This window comes from Poecilia reticulata, linkage group LG7 (assembly GCF_000633615.1).
Source record: "Poecilia reticulata strain Guanapo linkage group LG7, Guppy_female_1.0+MT, whole genome shotgun sequence".
Lineage (NCBI taxonomy): Eukaryota > Metazoa > Chordata > Actinopteri > Cyprinodontiformes > Poeciliidae > Poecilia > Poecilia reticulata.
Genome location: NC_024337.1, coordinates 9,144,182 through 9,160,429, shown reverse-complemented (window position 1 = coordinate 9,160,429; position 16,248 = coordinate 9,144,182). Strand labels below are relative to the sequence as shown.

At 39.7% G+C, this 16,248-nt stretch overlaps 1 protein-coding gene across 3 annotated transcripts in view; it reads left to right on the top strand.

The window, feature by feature from the left end:
• The window catches only part of celsr3 (cadherin, EGF LAG seven-pass G-type receptor 3), a 108,210-nt gene that overhangs the window by 18,781 nt on the left and 73,181 nt on the right, over positions 1–16,248 (top strand). For all 3 annotated transcript variants that reach the window (XM_017305689.1, XM_008413213.2, XM_008413214.2), the window contains exons 2-3: positions 7,661–8,004; positions 10,958–11,246. In XM_017305689.1, the coding sequence (XP_017161178.1) occupies positions 7,661–8,004; positions 10,958–11,246 (633 nt within the window). The remainder of the gene's footprint in view (positions 1–7,660; positions 8,005–10,957; positions 11,247–16,248) is intronic.

Here is a 16,248-nt window from a genome sequence, read left to right as displayed (position 1 = left end):
TCTCAGTCCAGAAATGTGCAGTTCTAGGCACAGCCAAGATACTGCGCAGAACCCTCAAGCTCCCAGGCCTTTGGTAGAGGACCCGAGCTCAGAGGATGAAACAGACCACCCGCGGAGGGTGAGAAGGGAATTGTTTTTTATTTTTTATGTATATATATATAAATGGATTTTTAACCTATGGTTTGAAAATAAGGGATATTTAAAATCTGTCACGGTTGCATTTTGTAGCCCAATAGTTACATGTTGGTCTCCTCTAATGAGAGCATGTTCTTCTTTGCTGTGTGGCTTGTGGAAAAGTGCAAACTGGAAGTTGTTTCGCTTTTTTTGAACACTGATTTTCTTCTTACCATTTCTCCGTAAAGTCCAGATTTGTGAGAAGAAAGATTAAAACATGGTCTCTTTAACAGATTCTCCCACCTGAGTTGTGCGGCTGCTCCAGAGTTGGTCGGTTTTTAGCGTTGCCACAGTTTTCTGAAGTTTGATGGTTTGAACAATGTTTTCAGAGCTTTTCAAGGCCTGGAAGGATGTCTTTTAAAGTAACCATGCATGTGTTAATCTAATTCATCTCTCACCAGTCTGCTGTGTTCCTCGGTCTCAGATGTTCTGTAAGAAATCTTCTAACGTCAACACACCGAGATGAAATTACGTCTTGTTACTAACTATGTGATATTTGAAGGTAAATGTTTGCACTACGTTTTATCTAGAGGTGGCAGGGCGCTGAATGCAAATGTCCGCCACGCGTTTCTGATTTCTGTTAGTTGGTTAAATATGAAAATCCTTTGTCATTTTGCTTCCCGCTTCACAGTAATGTTCTTCTTCTTTTCGGTCGGGAGATTTGTGGGTGTGACAGAACAAAACGTAAAAAAGTTCATATTTTTAACCCTCCTGCAAAGGCCACGTACCTTTAAGTTGTCTTCAGACCGTAAAATATTTGATTTAAATATTGAAAGCCTTTTGAAATCACAACTCAGCTAAGTGGCATGTCTGAATTTGTCCCTCTTCCTGCTGTAGGGGAAAATGCCAGGGCTCTTGTTAATAACCCCTTGCTCTGACGTATGTTGACCACTTTTTAAGTATTTCTGAAGCTGTTTCCTGCCTTTCTGCTGAACGCTTCTTAATACACTATTTCCGTTCAGATTTCCTGGCAGCAGGCTCAGGATGTTCTGACATTCAAGAAGCTTTGAGTGTGTTATTAGTCAGGCTACCTGGCGCAGAGAGATAGCACCGAACTCCCTCAACCCTTTGAAACGCTGGGACTGCTTCTCCCCACAAAAGCGTCTCAGGGAGCCGCAGCCTCACTCTTTCATGGCTCGCTCGTCGGCTGAACGCGTCGCCGTTGATTCTAAATCAGCGTGGTTATTCTTAGAGTTTCTATGCATGCCAACCCCCCGACTCTCCTCCTCCTTTGAAGTGCGGACACATGCAGGGGGAAAACGCCAGAAGGAAACCCATAGGAGCAGTAAAAGCTTCCAAAAGTGTCTCAAAGTTGTTATTGGCGAAAAGCTTTGTTTTCCCCTCGGTGCAAAAGACGTCAGAGTAACCTTCCATTTGTTCGGTTTTCAATTTTGGGGGGTTATTAATGTTTCATTGTTTTTATGCACACTGAAGTGAATATGTATTGGAGGCTGTCGGATGCATTAGTTATGACTTTCTGGCTTCAGGGGAGGATTACCCCTCCTCACCTAAAGCAATCCACATTTCATAGAGTCTTTATGTTACTCTGAGGTCGATCTGATGGGCTAATATTAAAGGAAGAGTTGGCCACTTAAACAGACTTGTTATTGACTGATGAAAAAGGCATATTTGCTTTTATGTCTGTTTAGTCAGTTTCAGTACTGACCGTTTAGATTAAATTTATCGCCAACTCAGAGGTTGGATATATATGAGGTTGGCTGCAAAATACTGAATAGACCTTTTAAATTGGGAAGGAAAATGTGCAACAGTATTGTAAAGTCTGGAATGGGATGGATCATTTTCTGGACAATAGCAGAAAAATACGACTTTCTATATATGGCGTTGGAAAATGATGATAATAGAAAACCTGATGCTACAATTCACAACATTCAAGTCGCAGCAACATAATGATAGACCGTGTGGGTTTTCAGCATGCAAGTAGGACGACTGAACTAAAAAGGCGAATCTTATCACATCATTTTCTTTCTTCTTAATTTCTCACATGTCCAGCTGAGCTGTGTCAGAGTCCTCATGCAGAATGTCCAAATGTATTCAGTGTTAAATACAGCAAAAATTGTTCTAAAGTCTTCTGCTGATCAGCATTTGCGCACCAAGCCTTACTAAACCTGAGCTGATCTGCATCGTCAAAGCAAACGTTGTTTTGACGTTCCCCATCTATTCTCCTGCAACAATCCTGAATAGCCACATTATGAACTGTTTAGTTGAAGCCCTTTAACACAGGAGAATATTACAAGAGTTTTTAACATGCAGCAGTAAAACATTCACATCATGTGCTGCCTAGTCAAAGCCCCAAGCAAAACAAATGTACGAAGAAAGCAAATTACAGTCGGTGTTGCTCCATGTTCCAAGTCATACTTTATTCATAATTACAATTTCACAACAATACATAGAAGTAAAAATTCATGTTACTGGGTAGAAATTAATACCATGAAGGTGCAAGAAGCAAAACTGAACTTTAAAGATTTTTATCTACTGGCTGTGTTGGGATGCAAAAATTAATATCAATAAGATAATAGATATGTGGACTATTTAGGTAACTAAGTATTTATTACCTTTACCTTTACAGCTCAAGGTCATTACATGTTTAAACAGATGTTTGATGATTGATGGTCCACTTTAACCCTCATCCATGCTGGGAACTTTCATGATATCATAAAAGTAGAGAACACATGTGGATAAGGGACTGAAAGGATCTTAGACACAAGTTCTGAAGCTTAAAGCACAACTTCAAATACTGAGGAGAACCTTTTAGCGCTCTGCGAGACAAACTCCCCTTTGGCAACGAATTTCATAAGATCTCATGGCACAAAACCTTGTAACAGCCCTGTGGTGGTTTTACTCCTCATTCTCAGGCCTCCAAACTGGTTTGTGTGAAAGTTCCTGTGCTAATGTCAGCTGCTCAGATTAGCTTTACTGCAACTGAAAAGATAGCTGTGAAAAAGACTTGAAAGCAGACAGCAACAGAACTGAACAAATGTCTAAAAGCTCAAACAAAATGTTGAACACAACATGATTTTTCAAACAGATTTTATTTGACAAGATTTGATCGTAGGTAACTAAAGAATGGCATAGAAAGATTCCGCCGACACTGCTTCATCTTTTTGGAGCTGATATTTTTTTCCTCAGTGAATAAAGTCTGTGTCTATTCTGTCTTTGGGGTTGCAGTCAAATGTGGTACGTATGCCGTGCCAGCAGGTGGCGATCACGTCTACACTAACAACACCAAAACCGAAAAAAACCGAAAAAACCCCACAAAAACCGTAGCAGGGTCAAGCAATATTCTCCCTTAGCCTGTTTGGCCTGTTTTAACTTCTTACAGTTCATACGCATTTAGCATTTATTAGACATAGTGTCAGGAGAAAGTGAGACGGATGTCAGGTCAGGGGGAGAAACATTAAAATGGTAATAGACGTTACAATATAGGCCTCCAGGTCAACATTTTGAATTGTCTCCTGAGATCCTGTCCTCACTTGTGTGCCACAAAAAAAAAAAAATCTGTTTTCCTCACGGGGAAAACTCAATTTGCATGTTTACAGCAGCTGGAAATGTTGAAGAAAATGTCTGTTTTACTCGATATCTGTGGTCGAGCGGAGAGCACCTAACTATAACATCTCATGCCAATCTACATGCTGGCTCTGGTAATCACTAATTCATTAATAATCATGACTAGAAAAGACATGGAGGTAAAGCAAAAAGAAGACTTCACACAGTAATGGTTTTGACTGGCTGAAAAAGGGTTAGCAAAACTAAAATCAGTCCAATAAACAAAAATCTAATAAAATCCAAAGATGAGACTCCACTGAGTTTTGGCGTGAAACAGATGTACAGTATATCTAGTTTACAGTCAGAGGCTAGAATTGCAGCTCGAGGGCATAAAATGCTCTGAAGTCTGATAAAATCTCCCTGAATTTAGAAGTCACCATCCAGTCATTTGTCGTCTGAACCTGTTTATCCTGGCGGAGTCGCTGGGTGGTGAGGCGGGGAGCTGGTCCCTATCTGCAGCGGTCATTGGGCCGGAGGCAGGGTACAACCTGGACAAATCAACAGTCCATCAGCAACACAGAGCAACCAACTGTGCCTGCACACTCACACACATACAAGCAATTTAAAGAGACCAACTAACATGAGAAAATAGGAGAATACACAAGCTCTTTGTAGGAAGAAACCACGTTGGGATTGGACTGCGTTGCTGCTTGGGAACGGTGATACCAACTGCATCACAATGCTGCCCTGGAAACCACCAGGAGACCTGATGCCGTTGATTTGTCAAAATTTGCCGCTTGAACGCCCCACGTATCTGCAGCGAGCCTCTGAAAGAGGATTCCCGTGAGGCTGTGACTCAGATGAACATTTCCTCTTTGTCTGGCAGTGGGATTGCTTTTTTTTTTGTTTGTCTGAAAACAAGCACATGGACTGCAGAAGGCTACCATGCTTACTGTGCATAAAACAGCCTGGCAAAGTAAAAAAAAAAAACAAAAAACACATCAAGGCCCTGGAGTGTCTGTGGGAAGAATCATTTTTTGTTTTTTGGGGGAAAAGCTTCACTGAAAATACCACATTTTTTAAAAAGCTAATACAAACATTTCTATTTGAGTCATAAACTGAAGCAAAAATATAGAATAAACAAAGTATGTGGTGCTTTGTAGCAAGCACCACATATTTTGAGTGCTTGCTACAAAGAATATCATACAGTTTTGCCTCTTATAATGTAACATTGGGAGTCTAACAACATGACATCAGCTTTTATCATTGAATCAAGAGATCTGCTTAGTAACAAGCCTGCAATCGGCTGCCTTACAGATGAGCCAGTCATAGTTTGTTAGCTCCAGTTTTAAAATGGCTCTACCTGAATAAAAGTGACGCACCTCCTCTCATAGGAACTCAGTTATATGATGTAAAACCAGAGTTTAGTAACCACTTCCAGGCTGAACTGTGCATTTAACAGTGTATTTAATGACGTGATCGGGTGCTTATCCCAGCTGATTATCCCAGCTTTTGTCACGGATCCTAAGATCATTTTAATGACAGAGAAGGATCAGAATCAATTACTGGATTTTGTTTGCTTTTGGATTCAGCCTAGTAATAAATAATTTGGGCCATTTAACATGAGCAGAATAAACATGTCTGTTACGTGTGGGTGTCTATATTGTAGAGTTGCTCTTCCTCCTGCTGTAAATGTATTATGAAGGCCATTTGGTTTTGAACGTGTGTGTGCGTGTGCGTGTGTGTGTGTTGGGGGTCAGCAGGCAGTGAGGCTCCTTGTAATCCAGTAATCAAACCAGCTGCCACCGAACCCAACCCCCCACTTTTGTACTCCTGTGTTATTTCTCCCATCCTCCCTCCATTTCTTCCTCCTGTTTCAGTGATTCTGACCAGTGGTTTTATTTGTATATATATATATATTTGTATTTTTTTTGTTTAATCTCTCCTTTCCCGCCTTTGTTTGCACAGTTTCAGTCCATAGTAATTGACAAAAATATTCAAACAAGTATTTGGTTTCTTTATTCTTCATATATTGACAAGTATGTCTTTTATTATTTTTTTAAAAGCACTCTTTTTTTTCTCCGCTCCTTCACCGTTGCGTGCTTTTCCCTCTTCCTGGTTTTTTAATAAACCTCATTTGCTGTCCTTCATCCTCCGCTGCCTCTCTGTCCTCCTGATCCTCTGTGTCCGTCTCTTCCTCTGCCCCTCACCCTCCATCAATTTCTGCCATGTTCCTCTCTTTCCTTCATCACAGTAGTATGTTTTCCTGCTTCAGGGCCTTTTTTCTTATATTGCCGCATTCCTCATTCATTCAAGATTTACTGCCTTTTATTTGTTTGACTTTAACACCAAGTCACCACCGCACTGTTAGAAATTACCTCCTCCAGTCGGTGCGACCCCTTTGTCACAGTGGATTGCTTTACAGACACTCAGAGCTGCAGCCTGCTGTGTATTCTGTATTGATGATGAAACACAGGTTGTGGATGAAGTAGCTTTAGGTCAATGATGAACCGTTTCTAACTAAAGGAGCGCGACTGGTGTTGGAAGTAATGAGAAATAATTGTTTTGTGCATCTTTGTGACTTATTAAAACTTTCGCGGAGTGTATTTACAACAGTATTTCCAACACTCGCAACAATATTTAATACAGTATATTTATGCTGTGATGTGAAATTGATTAATTTCATGTTTACATTGATGGTTCTGGAATTGTCCATTTTCTTAAAAGCTCTGTGGATTCTTATTCACCACATCTGAAATTTGAGATAAAGATTTACCAGCAGTGACATCTGAAGCTGTCATTAAAAATCAGAAACATTTTGATTCTGACTGCTGTAGACATTGCATGAAGCCAAAGGTTGGAAGTTGGATGATTTTATTGTAACACCCACAGCATAGAAACGTTTCCTCACGTGACAAATGGGATCGTTCAGAAGGATACGTTTCTCCCTGCCCGTTTACTTCTCCAAAAGCAGTCACTGTATTTGATTTCTTACTATTTTAATTATATATGACCCATAAATGCAACTTTTCTCAAAGTTATTCTTACTTGAATAAACAGATTCAAGAAGATTAAATATAAATTTGCTCTGGTGAAAATAGATGCAAAAAGTCAATCACATTTGATTTATCTTGACAGTTTAATTAAAATGGGCTTATTGAGGGTTTTGTGGCTAATGTAGTTCTTTAAAAACAGCAGCCATTACCCGAATATTTAATTTGCTGGCAGCCTCTCTTACCATGAATGTATGTATCTGTAATTTATGATCATACACAAGTGGAGTACGCAGTGAGCAATTGTTTTATTGTATTACAGTCACTGCATATTTCGTGTCTGTTGCTCTTTCATTTCTCTCTGTCTGTTTTTCTTTTCTCATTGCTGTCCTGGATTAGGTCACACAAAACACACAGGAGGGTTTTTAGACCACATTAATACATGTAATTTAGCTGCAGCTATTATTTCATGTGGTATTCATCACTTTAGATGTTGCCCAAATATATTTACTCAAGTACATTCAAAACCAGTTTATTGCAATTTTAACTGTTTAATGTCTTTTTTTTTTTTTTTGCAAAACCAAACAATAACGGAGGCAACTGTTTCACCAATTTGAGGAACAAGTTGATTAAAATAAAGACTGCCTGTACTTTAGAAAGATTGGAATTATGAAAAAAAACAAACATGTTGTTTATTGGTATTTAATTCCAGTAGTATTGTGTTTCTCTGTGCACGTATTTTAAATCTTATTTTATGTGAACATTTTAGTTTTTTTTTTATTGATGCTTATATGTATTTTTTAATAAATATTTATGTGATATATGTTTTATTTTGTTTGATTATCTTTATTAAACAGCATTTGGGTCTTAGCTGCATGTTTTAAAATATGCCAGCAGCCAACAGACGCTCTGAAAAAACAAAAAACAAAAAAAAAAACAGATTTGCATTCACACCAACAATTTTCCCCTCTTGACTCTTCACTTTTCAGACGGCGTCCACAGCATCTCAGCCCAGTGTGTCCTGCGTGTCCTCATCATCACAGAGGACATGCTGGGAAGCAGCGTCACCGTCCGCCTGCAGAACATGTCCCAGGGGCACTTCCTCTCCCCGCTGCTCGGTAACTTCCTGGAGGGTGTGTCCGCGGTTCTCTCTGTGCCCGTCGAGGACGTTTTCATCTTCAACATCCAGCCGGACTTGGACGCGACACCGGGACGCATTCTGAACGTCAGCTTCTCTGCCGCGTTGCCGGGCGGCCATTTCTTCCCCTCCGAGACGCTGGAGGAGCAGCTGTATTTGAACAGGCCCAGACTGACGTCGCTGACGCAGATGGAGGTTTGTTTACATTAAGACACGACACAGAGATGCTCATGCATAGCCAACAGGCAAGTAGCTGCTTCACTTAGTCCTGTGTCCTTATTCAACCCGAAGTGCCATTGTGTAGCCATTTTACTGAACAACAAATTTATATATTTTTTATCTTGAACAATACTTAGTGTCTTACTTGAGCATGATTACAAATATATATTTACAACAAAATAAAGCTTATCTCAAAAAGGAAAAGGTTGATAAAAGTTTATTACTAACCATATATATATATATATATATATTTTTTTTACCAATTTCGTAGTTATTTTTAGATTCACAAATATACATTTAAAGGAGACAATCATGCCCTTTTGTACAGATTGACTTTCTTTCTTTAGGTATTAGTGAAATGTCTTTGACTTAAATAGAAATAAATAGAACCTAATAAGCAGAAACTTTACCAATCAAACAACACAAATATGCAGCTCCACCACAATAAAAAAAAAAGAACCGAAAAGTTAAGGGATTTCAGTAATTCAGTTGAAAATGTGAACCTCAACCTGCTACATGTATAATTGCACATTTATTTGTTTATTTCTGTTCATTATTATGATTATGGCTTGCAAAAATTCTGAATTTTACATTACCCCAATAAAAAAATATTTTCAATACAGAAATGCAAGGAAAATGGTTGATTTGACAACTGCCCAAATAGACAGCCATTGTCATTATCCACAAGGAGGGACCAAAGGTAGAGTGGAGAGAAGGAAAATACGGCACCACAGGGATACGTGTAGCCTTGAGAAAATTGTAAATAAAGCCATGTTCCTGTGGTGTTACTTGTATTAGGTCTCTCCTGAATCAGAGACAGCATTGGGATCAATGTCAAAGGAGACAAAAATACTGTTTTCAGGAGAAGGTGACACGTACATTTCTTTTGGAAGTTAAGGGTCAAGAATTTGGAGGTAGAATGCAGATGCACGTCATCCAAGTTTCTCGTTCATCACGTCCAAAGTTAGCACAGCTCTCTACCAGGAAGTCGTAGAGCTCTTAATGCTTTCATGTGCTGACATGCTTTAATGGAGATGATCTACTCATTTGTCGAGAAGAACGAATGTTTGTTACAGCACCTAACTCAAATAGTTCAGATTTCTCTTGACTTACCAAGAGGGATCTCAGGAATATCTGACATGAACTGACAGTAACACGAGCCAGATGCTAATCACACAGCAGCCATATGGCTTCACGCAAGACTACACAAATAACACCACCATATGTCACCATGCATGAAATCCACATACCTGCACACAACACTGGGCATCAGTTATCTACACGTGTACACAGCCCTGAGCAATTCTGTGCACACAGAACCGAAAAAAACAAAAAAAAACCAACACAGATCTGAACATGTGAACGTGTGAAATCTGCAGGGAAGAACATTTCTAAAGTGAAATGAAGAGATGCATTGTGAATTGTGTATGGCTGCCAATTCATGGGTAAGAAAGAAGAACTTTGAGTTTAAGAATTCAAGTTGATTTTTTATTTAATTTACCAGATCTGATGAGGAAAAAGATGGTCGGTTTCTGGAAATTATTTGATCTTACACAGTTTAGTGACAGGCTACTTAAAGGTCTCCTCATACCATTGAATTCCCGGCATAATATTTCTAATATGTAGTGAAGGAATTTTATGGAGAGGTGCTAATGCCATCCATCTTAATCTAATACTTTTGTTTTTAGAAAAGAATAAAAAAAGAACAAATAACGTTTACAATTTAAAAGTGTACATCAAAAACAAATCATTTGGCAATTTAAAGTGCACAAGTGGAGATTCAGCTTCAAACCCAACATCAAAGAGTAAAGGCTCTCCATGGAGAGCAAATCTGTCCTTAGATACTGAAGATATTTGCACATGAAAGACAGGAAGTGATCACAGATTTGCAGAAAACAGGACAGGCAGAGGACACGATCAAAAGTGTCTCAGGACAGAGAGACATTCAACATAAATAACCAACATCTGGATAAAAAACCAAGTGGCAGTGAAAATTTCTCAATGACACGTGGCGCATTATTCCATACAAACACAGTGACGATGAAGAACTGCAAACACTCATCCTCACCAACACAGGAGCAGGTACAGATGCAGCTGAGGATCCAGTAGAGTATGGATCATGCACTAAGGAGATTTAGAGTAATCAAATTAATCATGAGATTTATTTTGACAAGATAAAATGGTTTTAATTGATAAACTTTTAGAAAACATTAGAAATACATGGAAAGTTGATGAGCCAGACTCTGAGATCCATCCATCCATCCATCCATCCATCCATCCATCCATCCATCCATCCATCCATCCATCCATCCATCCATCCATCCATCCATCCATCCATCCATCNCCATCCATCCATCCATCCATCCATCCATCCATCCATCCATCCATCCATCCATCCATCCATCCATCCATCCATCCGAGAGTCTTTTTTACATCGACACATCATGTACATTGTTACTTACAGAAAGTGCTGAGCGGTGATTGGGGTTCTGGCTGAAGGTCTTGGTTTGTAATGGAACATGCTTTATTTTATTGATTCGGCTTCACAAGGGAAGAGTATTAATTTTTCTATCACTGCTTTTTATGACTCATAGGAATATCCATTAAAAGAGCCATTAAAGTTTCCATCAAACTCTGCTCCCGCTTATGCAAAGCTGGCCGAAGTCTGAGCTAGATGGAGGTCGGCCGGTTCTGGTTTAATTGTAAAGTTCAGATAACAACTGAAAAGCTGGAAGGGAGAACATGAACTGTGCAGAGGCCTGATCCCGCTGACGGTGAATATCTACAGCGACACAGCTAACAGAGGCATCTGACACATTGGGATGAAAGCAACTAGCATACCGAGCAATGATGGTCTGTGGACCATCATTGGATGGATTGTTCTCCTCAAGTACCTTTCTCTTTCCTCTCTCCGCTTCCATTGTTCAAGGTTCTCCCATTCGATGACAACGTGTGTTTGCGAGAGCCCTGCCAGAACTACATGAAGTGCATCTCAGTGCTGCGCTTCAATAGTTCGGCGCCGTTCATCTCGTCGCCTTCCATCTTGTTCCGCCCGATCCATCCCATTGCTGGCTTGCGGTGCCGGTGCCCGGTGGGCTTCACGGGCGATTACTGCGAGACGGAGATCAACCTGTGCTACTCCAACCCCTGCCTGAATGGAGGAGTGTGTGCCCGCAGAGAGGGAGGCTACACCTGCATCTGCCGTGAAGACTACACCGGTGAGTGGGATGGAGAGAGTCGTGGATGAGGGCAAAGAAAGAGTTGCAGGCACAGCTTGATCTGTGATATAGAAAACTCTGAAATGTGAGCGATTTCAGATTTCTCTCCTGGTATTGAACCTTTATAATATCCATGTGTTGGTTCTGACTGCTCTGGTTGGCAGAACATGCTGTACCGCCTCCGATTTTCCATGCACTCCCCAACCTACATGGTTTGTATTAACTGGTTGCTACAATGAAACATCGGACTCTATAAAGGATGTGTGAACTTGGCTATAAACTGGACCTTCATTGGGTTGCAGCAGCAGTAGTGAAAATCAAGGCTCAATGCGTATAAACATTGAAGGTCATTGTAACCAGAACCATATAACTGGTCATATTTAGCATGTTTAGTTCCAGTGAACTTTTTGTACAGACCATCATGTGTATGAATGACATAATATAATTTTGGCCTTTTAGTGATTTAGTGACCCTTATTTTTTGAGCGTGGGCTGATTTTCAGCTATACCTAATCCCATAAATAATAAAAACACTCTTATTGTCCCTCGTACCATTTCGGCTGCATATTTGACCAGTCTTCTTGTCAGAATAGGGAGAGCTTCATTGAATAGGTTGGTATCTCGGAACACACCAGACTTTTCAGGGAAAATATCTTCCAATTAAATTACAAATTGGATTTATTGTTGAAGCACAAAGTTCTGTTCACATTTTTTCCCAAACTGTATCGCTCAGATGAAAGGCACAATCAATATGGACAAAGAAAGCAGAAACTAAGAAGGAAGCCAAAGTTTAAATAATGAATACATTAAAGCATAACGTATTTGCAGCTGTCAGTCAAAGAGTCAAAGATTCAGCTCAACTGTGAAGCACGGAGGTGGCAGTAGCATTCTGAGGGTCTATTTTGCACTCCAAGAATATTAACAGGATCTTTTTAATGGCATCAAAAACTTTGTTGCTTCTTTGCAACGAGCTGAAATACACTTAGCTCCAATATCATGTTGGTTGTTTGTGGGTGTTTCAGCACAGAGTTTAGTTCTGTGTGAATGAAAAAAAAAATCACAATCAAACTTTTGCAATTAATTTTATAATTTTTTTCTTTAATTTTTTTAACTGTTTTTTTTTTTTTTTTTTACCCAAAACCAAAGGTACATTTTTTTATATTCTTTCTCAATATACTAACCCTGACATAAATGTTTGAAAACTTGAAGGCATTTGAATTACTTGATTTAATAAAAAAAATACATAGACATTAGAGGTAGAAACCAACCAATGTTTGCTCCCACATTATTGATGTAGAAGCTGAAGACACGATGAAAATAAAGAGCAGGCAGTGCATCCGTCTGTTTTTGTTTTAAGTCTTTAAGTGTGCTCTGGTAAAGTAACGCAGACTGTCAGGGATTCTTTGTTCTTGTCCCACACTGACTTCTTTTCTGATCCACTCCGTTTTCTCTCTTTTGTCATGTTGAGCCGAACAACATGAAAACACACACACACACACTCAGCCTCACGGGAGCCATTCCTCCTCCCGAACTACCTGTTAGTTCGTCTGTAACACACAGGCATTCACACGCAGACACACACACACGCAGAGAGGCAGTTGCTATTTTTTAATTTGTCATCTTCTCGCCTGCTCTAACCCAGACACAAAAGCTGTTGCATCTTTTCTTACCTTGCCCAATACACCAAACTCTTTTCAAGACATCATCCCTCTTCTCTGTCCCTTTATATTGCCTCAGCCATTGACTTGATATAAAAGAGTATGGAGTATAGGTTGTGTGCGACTATATGTGAGTCTGGGGGATATTTTACATTTCTTTTTATTTCGAGTCAAAAGAGAGCTGGAAGAAGGAAGCGGCACTTCTCTTTCATGAGCGAGACGGAGCGTTTTCCAGCCTCCCACCGAGACAGAGGGAGGGGAAGAGATGAGCAGAGAGATAAGAAATGAGGAGAGCAGAAAGAGAAGTGTAGTGACAAAGTGAAAGAGAGATGAAGGAGCCCAGGAAAGCTTATAGGATGGAGAGAAATCCGAGAAGTAGAGCTGACGGGAACATGAGGGAGAAGAAGTAATAAAATCTTTATTAGGGAAAATAGGAAAGAGGTGGAGATCATTTCAGATAATCGGATTTAGGAGAGAAAAGTTATTTACCGGGTAAGAAATGCGGTAAAAAGTTTGGTCTGTGTGTGGGCGGATCCCACCAAAACATTACCAGACAGGATTCAGATTTCCAGACCGGAGCTCCTCTGGACCGGTAATGTGAGTTCAGTTAAAATGAGACGGGCAGCGACTTAAAAACGATGAGTCACGAAGAGATGTGGGAATGTTTTAAAGTGGTAGATTTTATGACAGTGAATGGAAATAATTTGATGGAAGTTGGAGCTTGGAGCTGGGATTGACGGGAACCAGTGGGATTTCCCAGTTAATGCTCTGAAACCAAGCTAAACGCAACTAGCAATACATTGAAACGCTGCAACACTAAGGTCAAGTTTTTTTGTTTTTTTTTCCACTGTGTTTTATTGGAGAAGGAAGTGACATGATGTTGAATTTATGGCATAACATGTCACTTCCTGCTGCAAGTAAAAAAACCTTTTAACTTTTGGGTGTTTCCCAAATCCTAAACTATGATTTGTTAATTATTTAAAAAAGATTTAAGTCTAACAAATAAAGACAGAGGGGATAGAATAATTGCAAAATAAAGTGATAAATATTAAAAAGAAAAAAAAAATGTTTTGCAAAAACTTAACAAGAAAAATTGAGAATTAATGGAGTCGGCTTGAAAGGAGAGGGTGGAGTATGACAACGGTTTTAGTTGTGGATGGAGGGAGACGGATGGACTGAGTGAGAATAATAAAGAGGTGAAGCTTCCGGGGGAAATGGATGAAGAGGGGTGAGCAAGAACAAGGGAAATCAGCCCGGTCTGTTGTTGCTGAGCTCTTCCTGCGTAGGTGTCGGGAGTTGTAGCGTCTCCTCACCGCCCCGGGGCAAACAGAAGGAAAAAGAAAGAGGGATGACGAGGAATAGTCAGGGACGAATTGATTCTGCAACTCCTAGAAATCTCCAGACATCTACTAACCTTGTTTGCTCTGTGTTTCTTTCGGTTTTCCGTCCGGCCCCGCCGTTACCCCTTCCCCCTCTTATCCTTTCTTTGATTCGGTTTTTTCCCTGAAACTCTATGGATCGCTCTCACAGGCAGGAACTGAGCTTGCCCGGGGTTTTCATCAACACTTGGAAACCTTGGTTTTCCACAGAGGGAGTCGTATCTTTATTTTTATTTTTTCAGTCAGAAACAGAAGTCGGCATCAGATCTGAGTCAGGTTTGATGGTGAACAACTGCGCAGGTGTCCCTTTGCAGCACACAAGCTCTGAAAAGAGATTAGTGTAGAGCCTACACCTACACCTAACTTCAAAGAAAATCTAAAAAATTGTTTTCTCATCTTGTGGGAAAGCAAGATGTGGCGGTGACGTTTTAATTTTGATGAATACCCAAATGCAGAGACCAAGGGACTGGAAACAGCAGGGAACAAGTCTAAGAAACTGGGGAGATTAGAAATGTAGAATAATTATCAACTTTCACACAAAAATAACTCAAAAACACAAGGCACAAAATACAAAAGTCAGACAAAAAATAATCAATCAGGGTGACAACAAAACACATTTAGCCTTAACTTAGTCAGAATTTAACCCTTTAAAAGAGATATTTAGATGGTTTATTGTAATTTACTCTCTGAAATATCCCCAGTTGGATCCCCAGAGGTGAGCAAGGAATTAAATAAAACTTTAATGTATGTAAACCTCAACAAGCATCAATCCAGGCTTAAAAGCCCGTAGATGTATTGCTGTTGTGTCAGAGCTTTAACTATGTTCAGGTCTTTTCGTTGCGGTCACTTATAGACGCATATTGTTGGGCAATAATGCCACCTATTTAAAAGTTTTTTTATCCACATTGAGGGAAAACTCACCTAATCATTAACAGTTTCTTCATCTATTTGTGCCAAGCTTAAAGATGCCACCATTTCTATGAAGGCAACAAAAACCCAAATGGGTAATAAAATATAGATCTGCAATGTTTGATTTCACATAACGCAAGGTTTTGCTTCTCTGAGACACAAGCCTTAAACTGTTCATCAGGGATTAGTAGAAACAATACAGGATGAGCGATTTTTGGTAGATTTTGACATTCTGGAACAAGTCACATTTGAATTACAAATGGGTTAACCTGAGCCTTTAATGAGGATTCGGAGGCAAACGGTGAGAATGATGATTGTCTTCAAACCTGTCAGTAGTGGCAAATCTGTTCCATTTCCTGTTTATGTTCCCATCTGATTGGTTAAGGTTCAGTGTCCTCACTGATAAAATGACTAAATTCTGTGTTATGTGATTTACCAATACAGTGGCAGTGCAGGCATCCTAAACTCATTCTACTACAGCTCGTCTGAGCAACTCAACGTTTTCTGGCAGCGGCTCTGTAGGAGCATCAGCATCTACACCGGAGTAACGTATCTGCATGGAAACATATTTTTGAAATGAATTTCATTTTGGTTTTAAATATCAAAAATAACAATAAAACCTGACAATGTCATGTTCTACATTATTCCAAACTAGGTCAAAATGGGCTCATCTGATTTTACAGAAAAGTCTGATGTTATAAGGAAACAAAAGAGAAATACACTCACTGACTGAGTCTTTGGAAAAGAAAAAAAAATCAGCTCTTAAGCGCCTGCAAATTTCTCGTGACCTGACATCTGCCTTCTTAAATAATTAATCTAAACTGGGAATGAAACAGCTGCTGTGGTGTTTTATATTAGTGAGTCCAAACCTCAGAGGATGTCTGCTGGCCAAAGAGCAAAACTGGTCGAAAAGTTGGTTTCTAACCTTCCACTTAGTCGAATACATTCATGACCATCGTCAGATACGCTTCCTGTACAATCAAAATGTGCTTGTCAAATGTAAAGATATTAAACATAAGGGCTGTTGTTGATGTTGATACAGGCTTAGGGTTTGGTA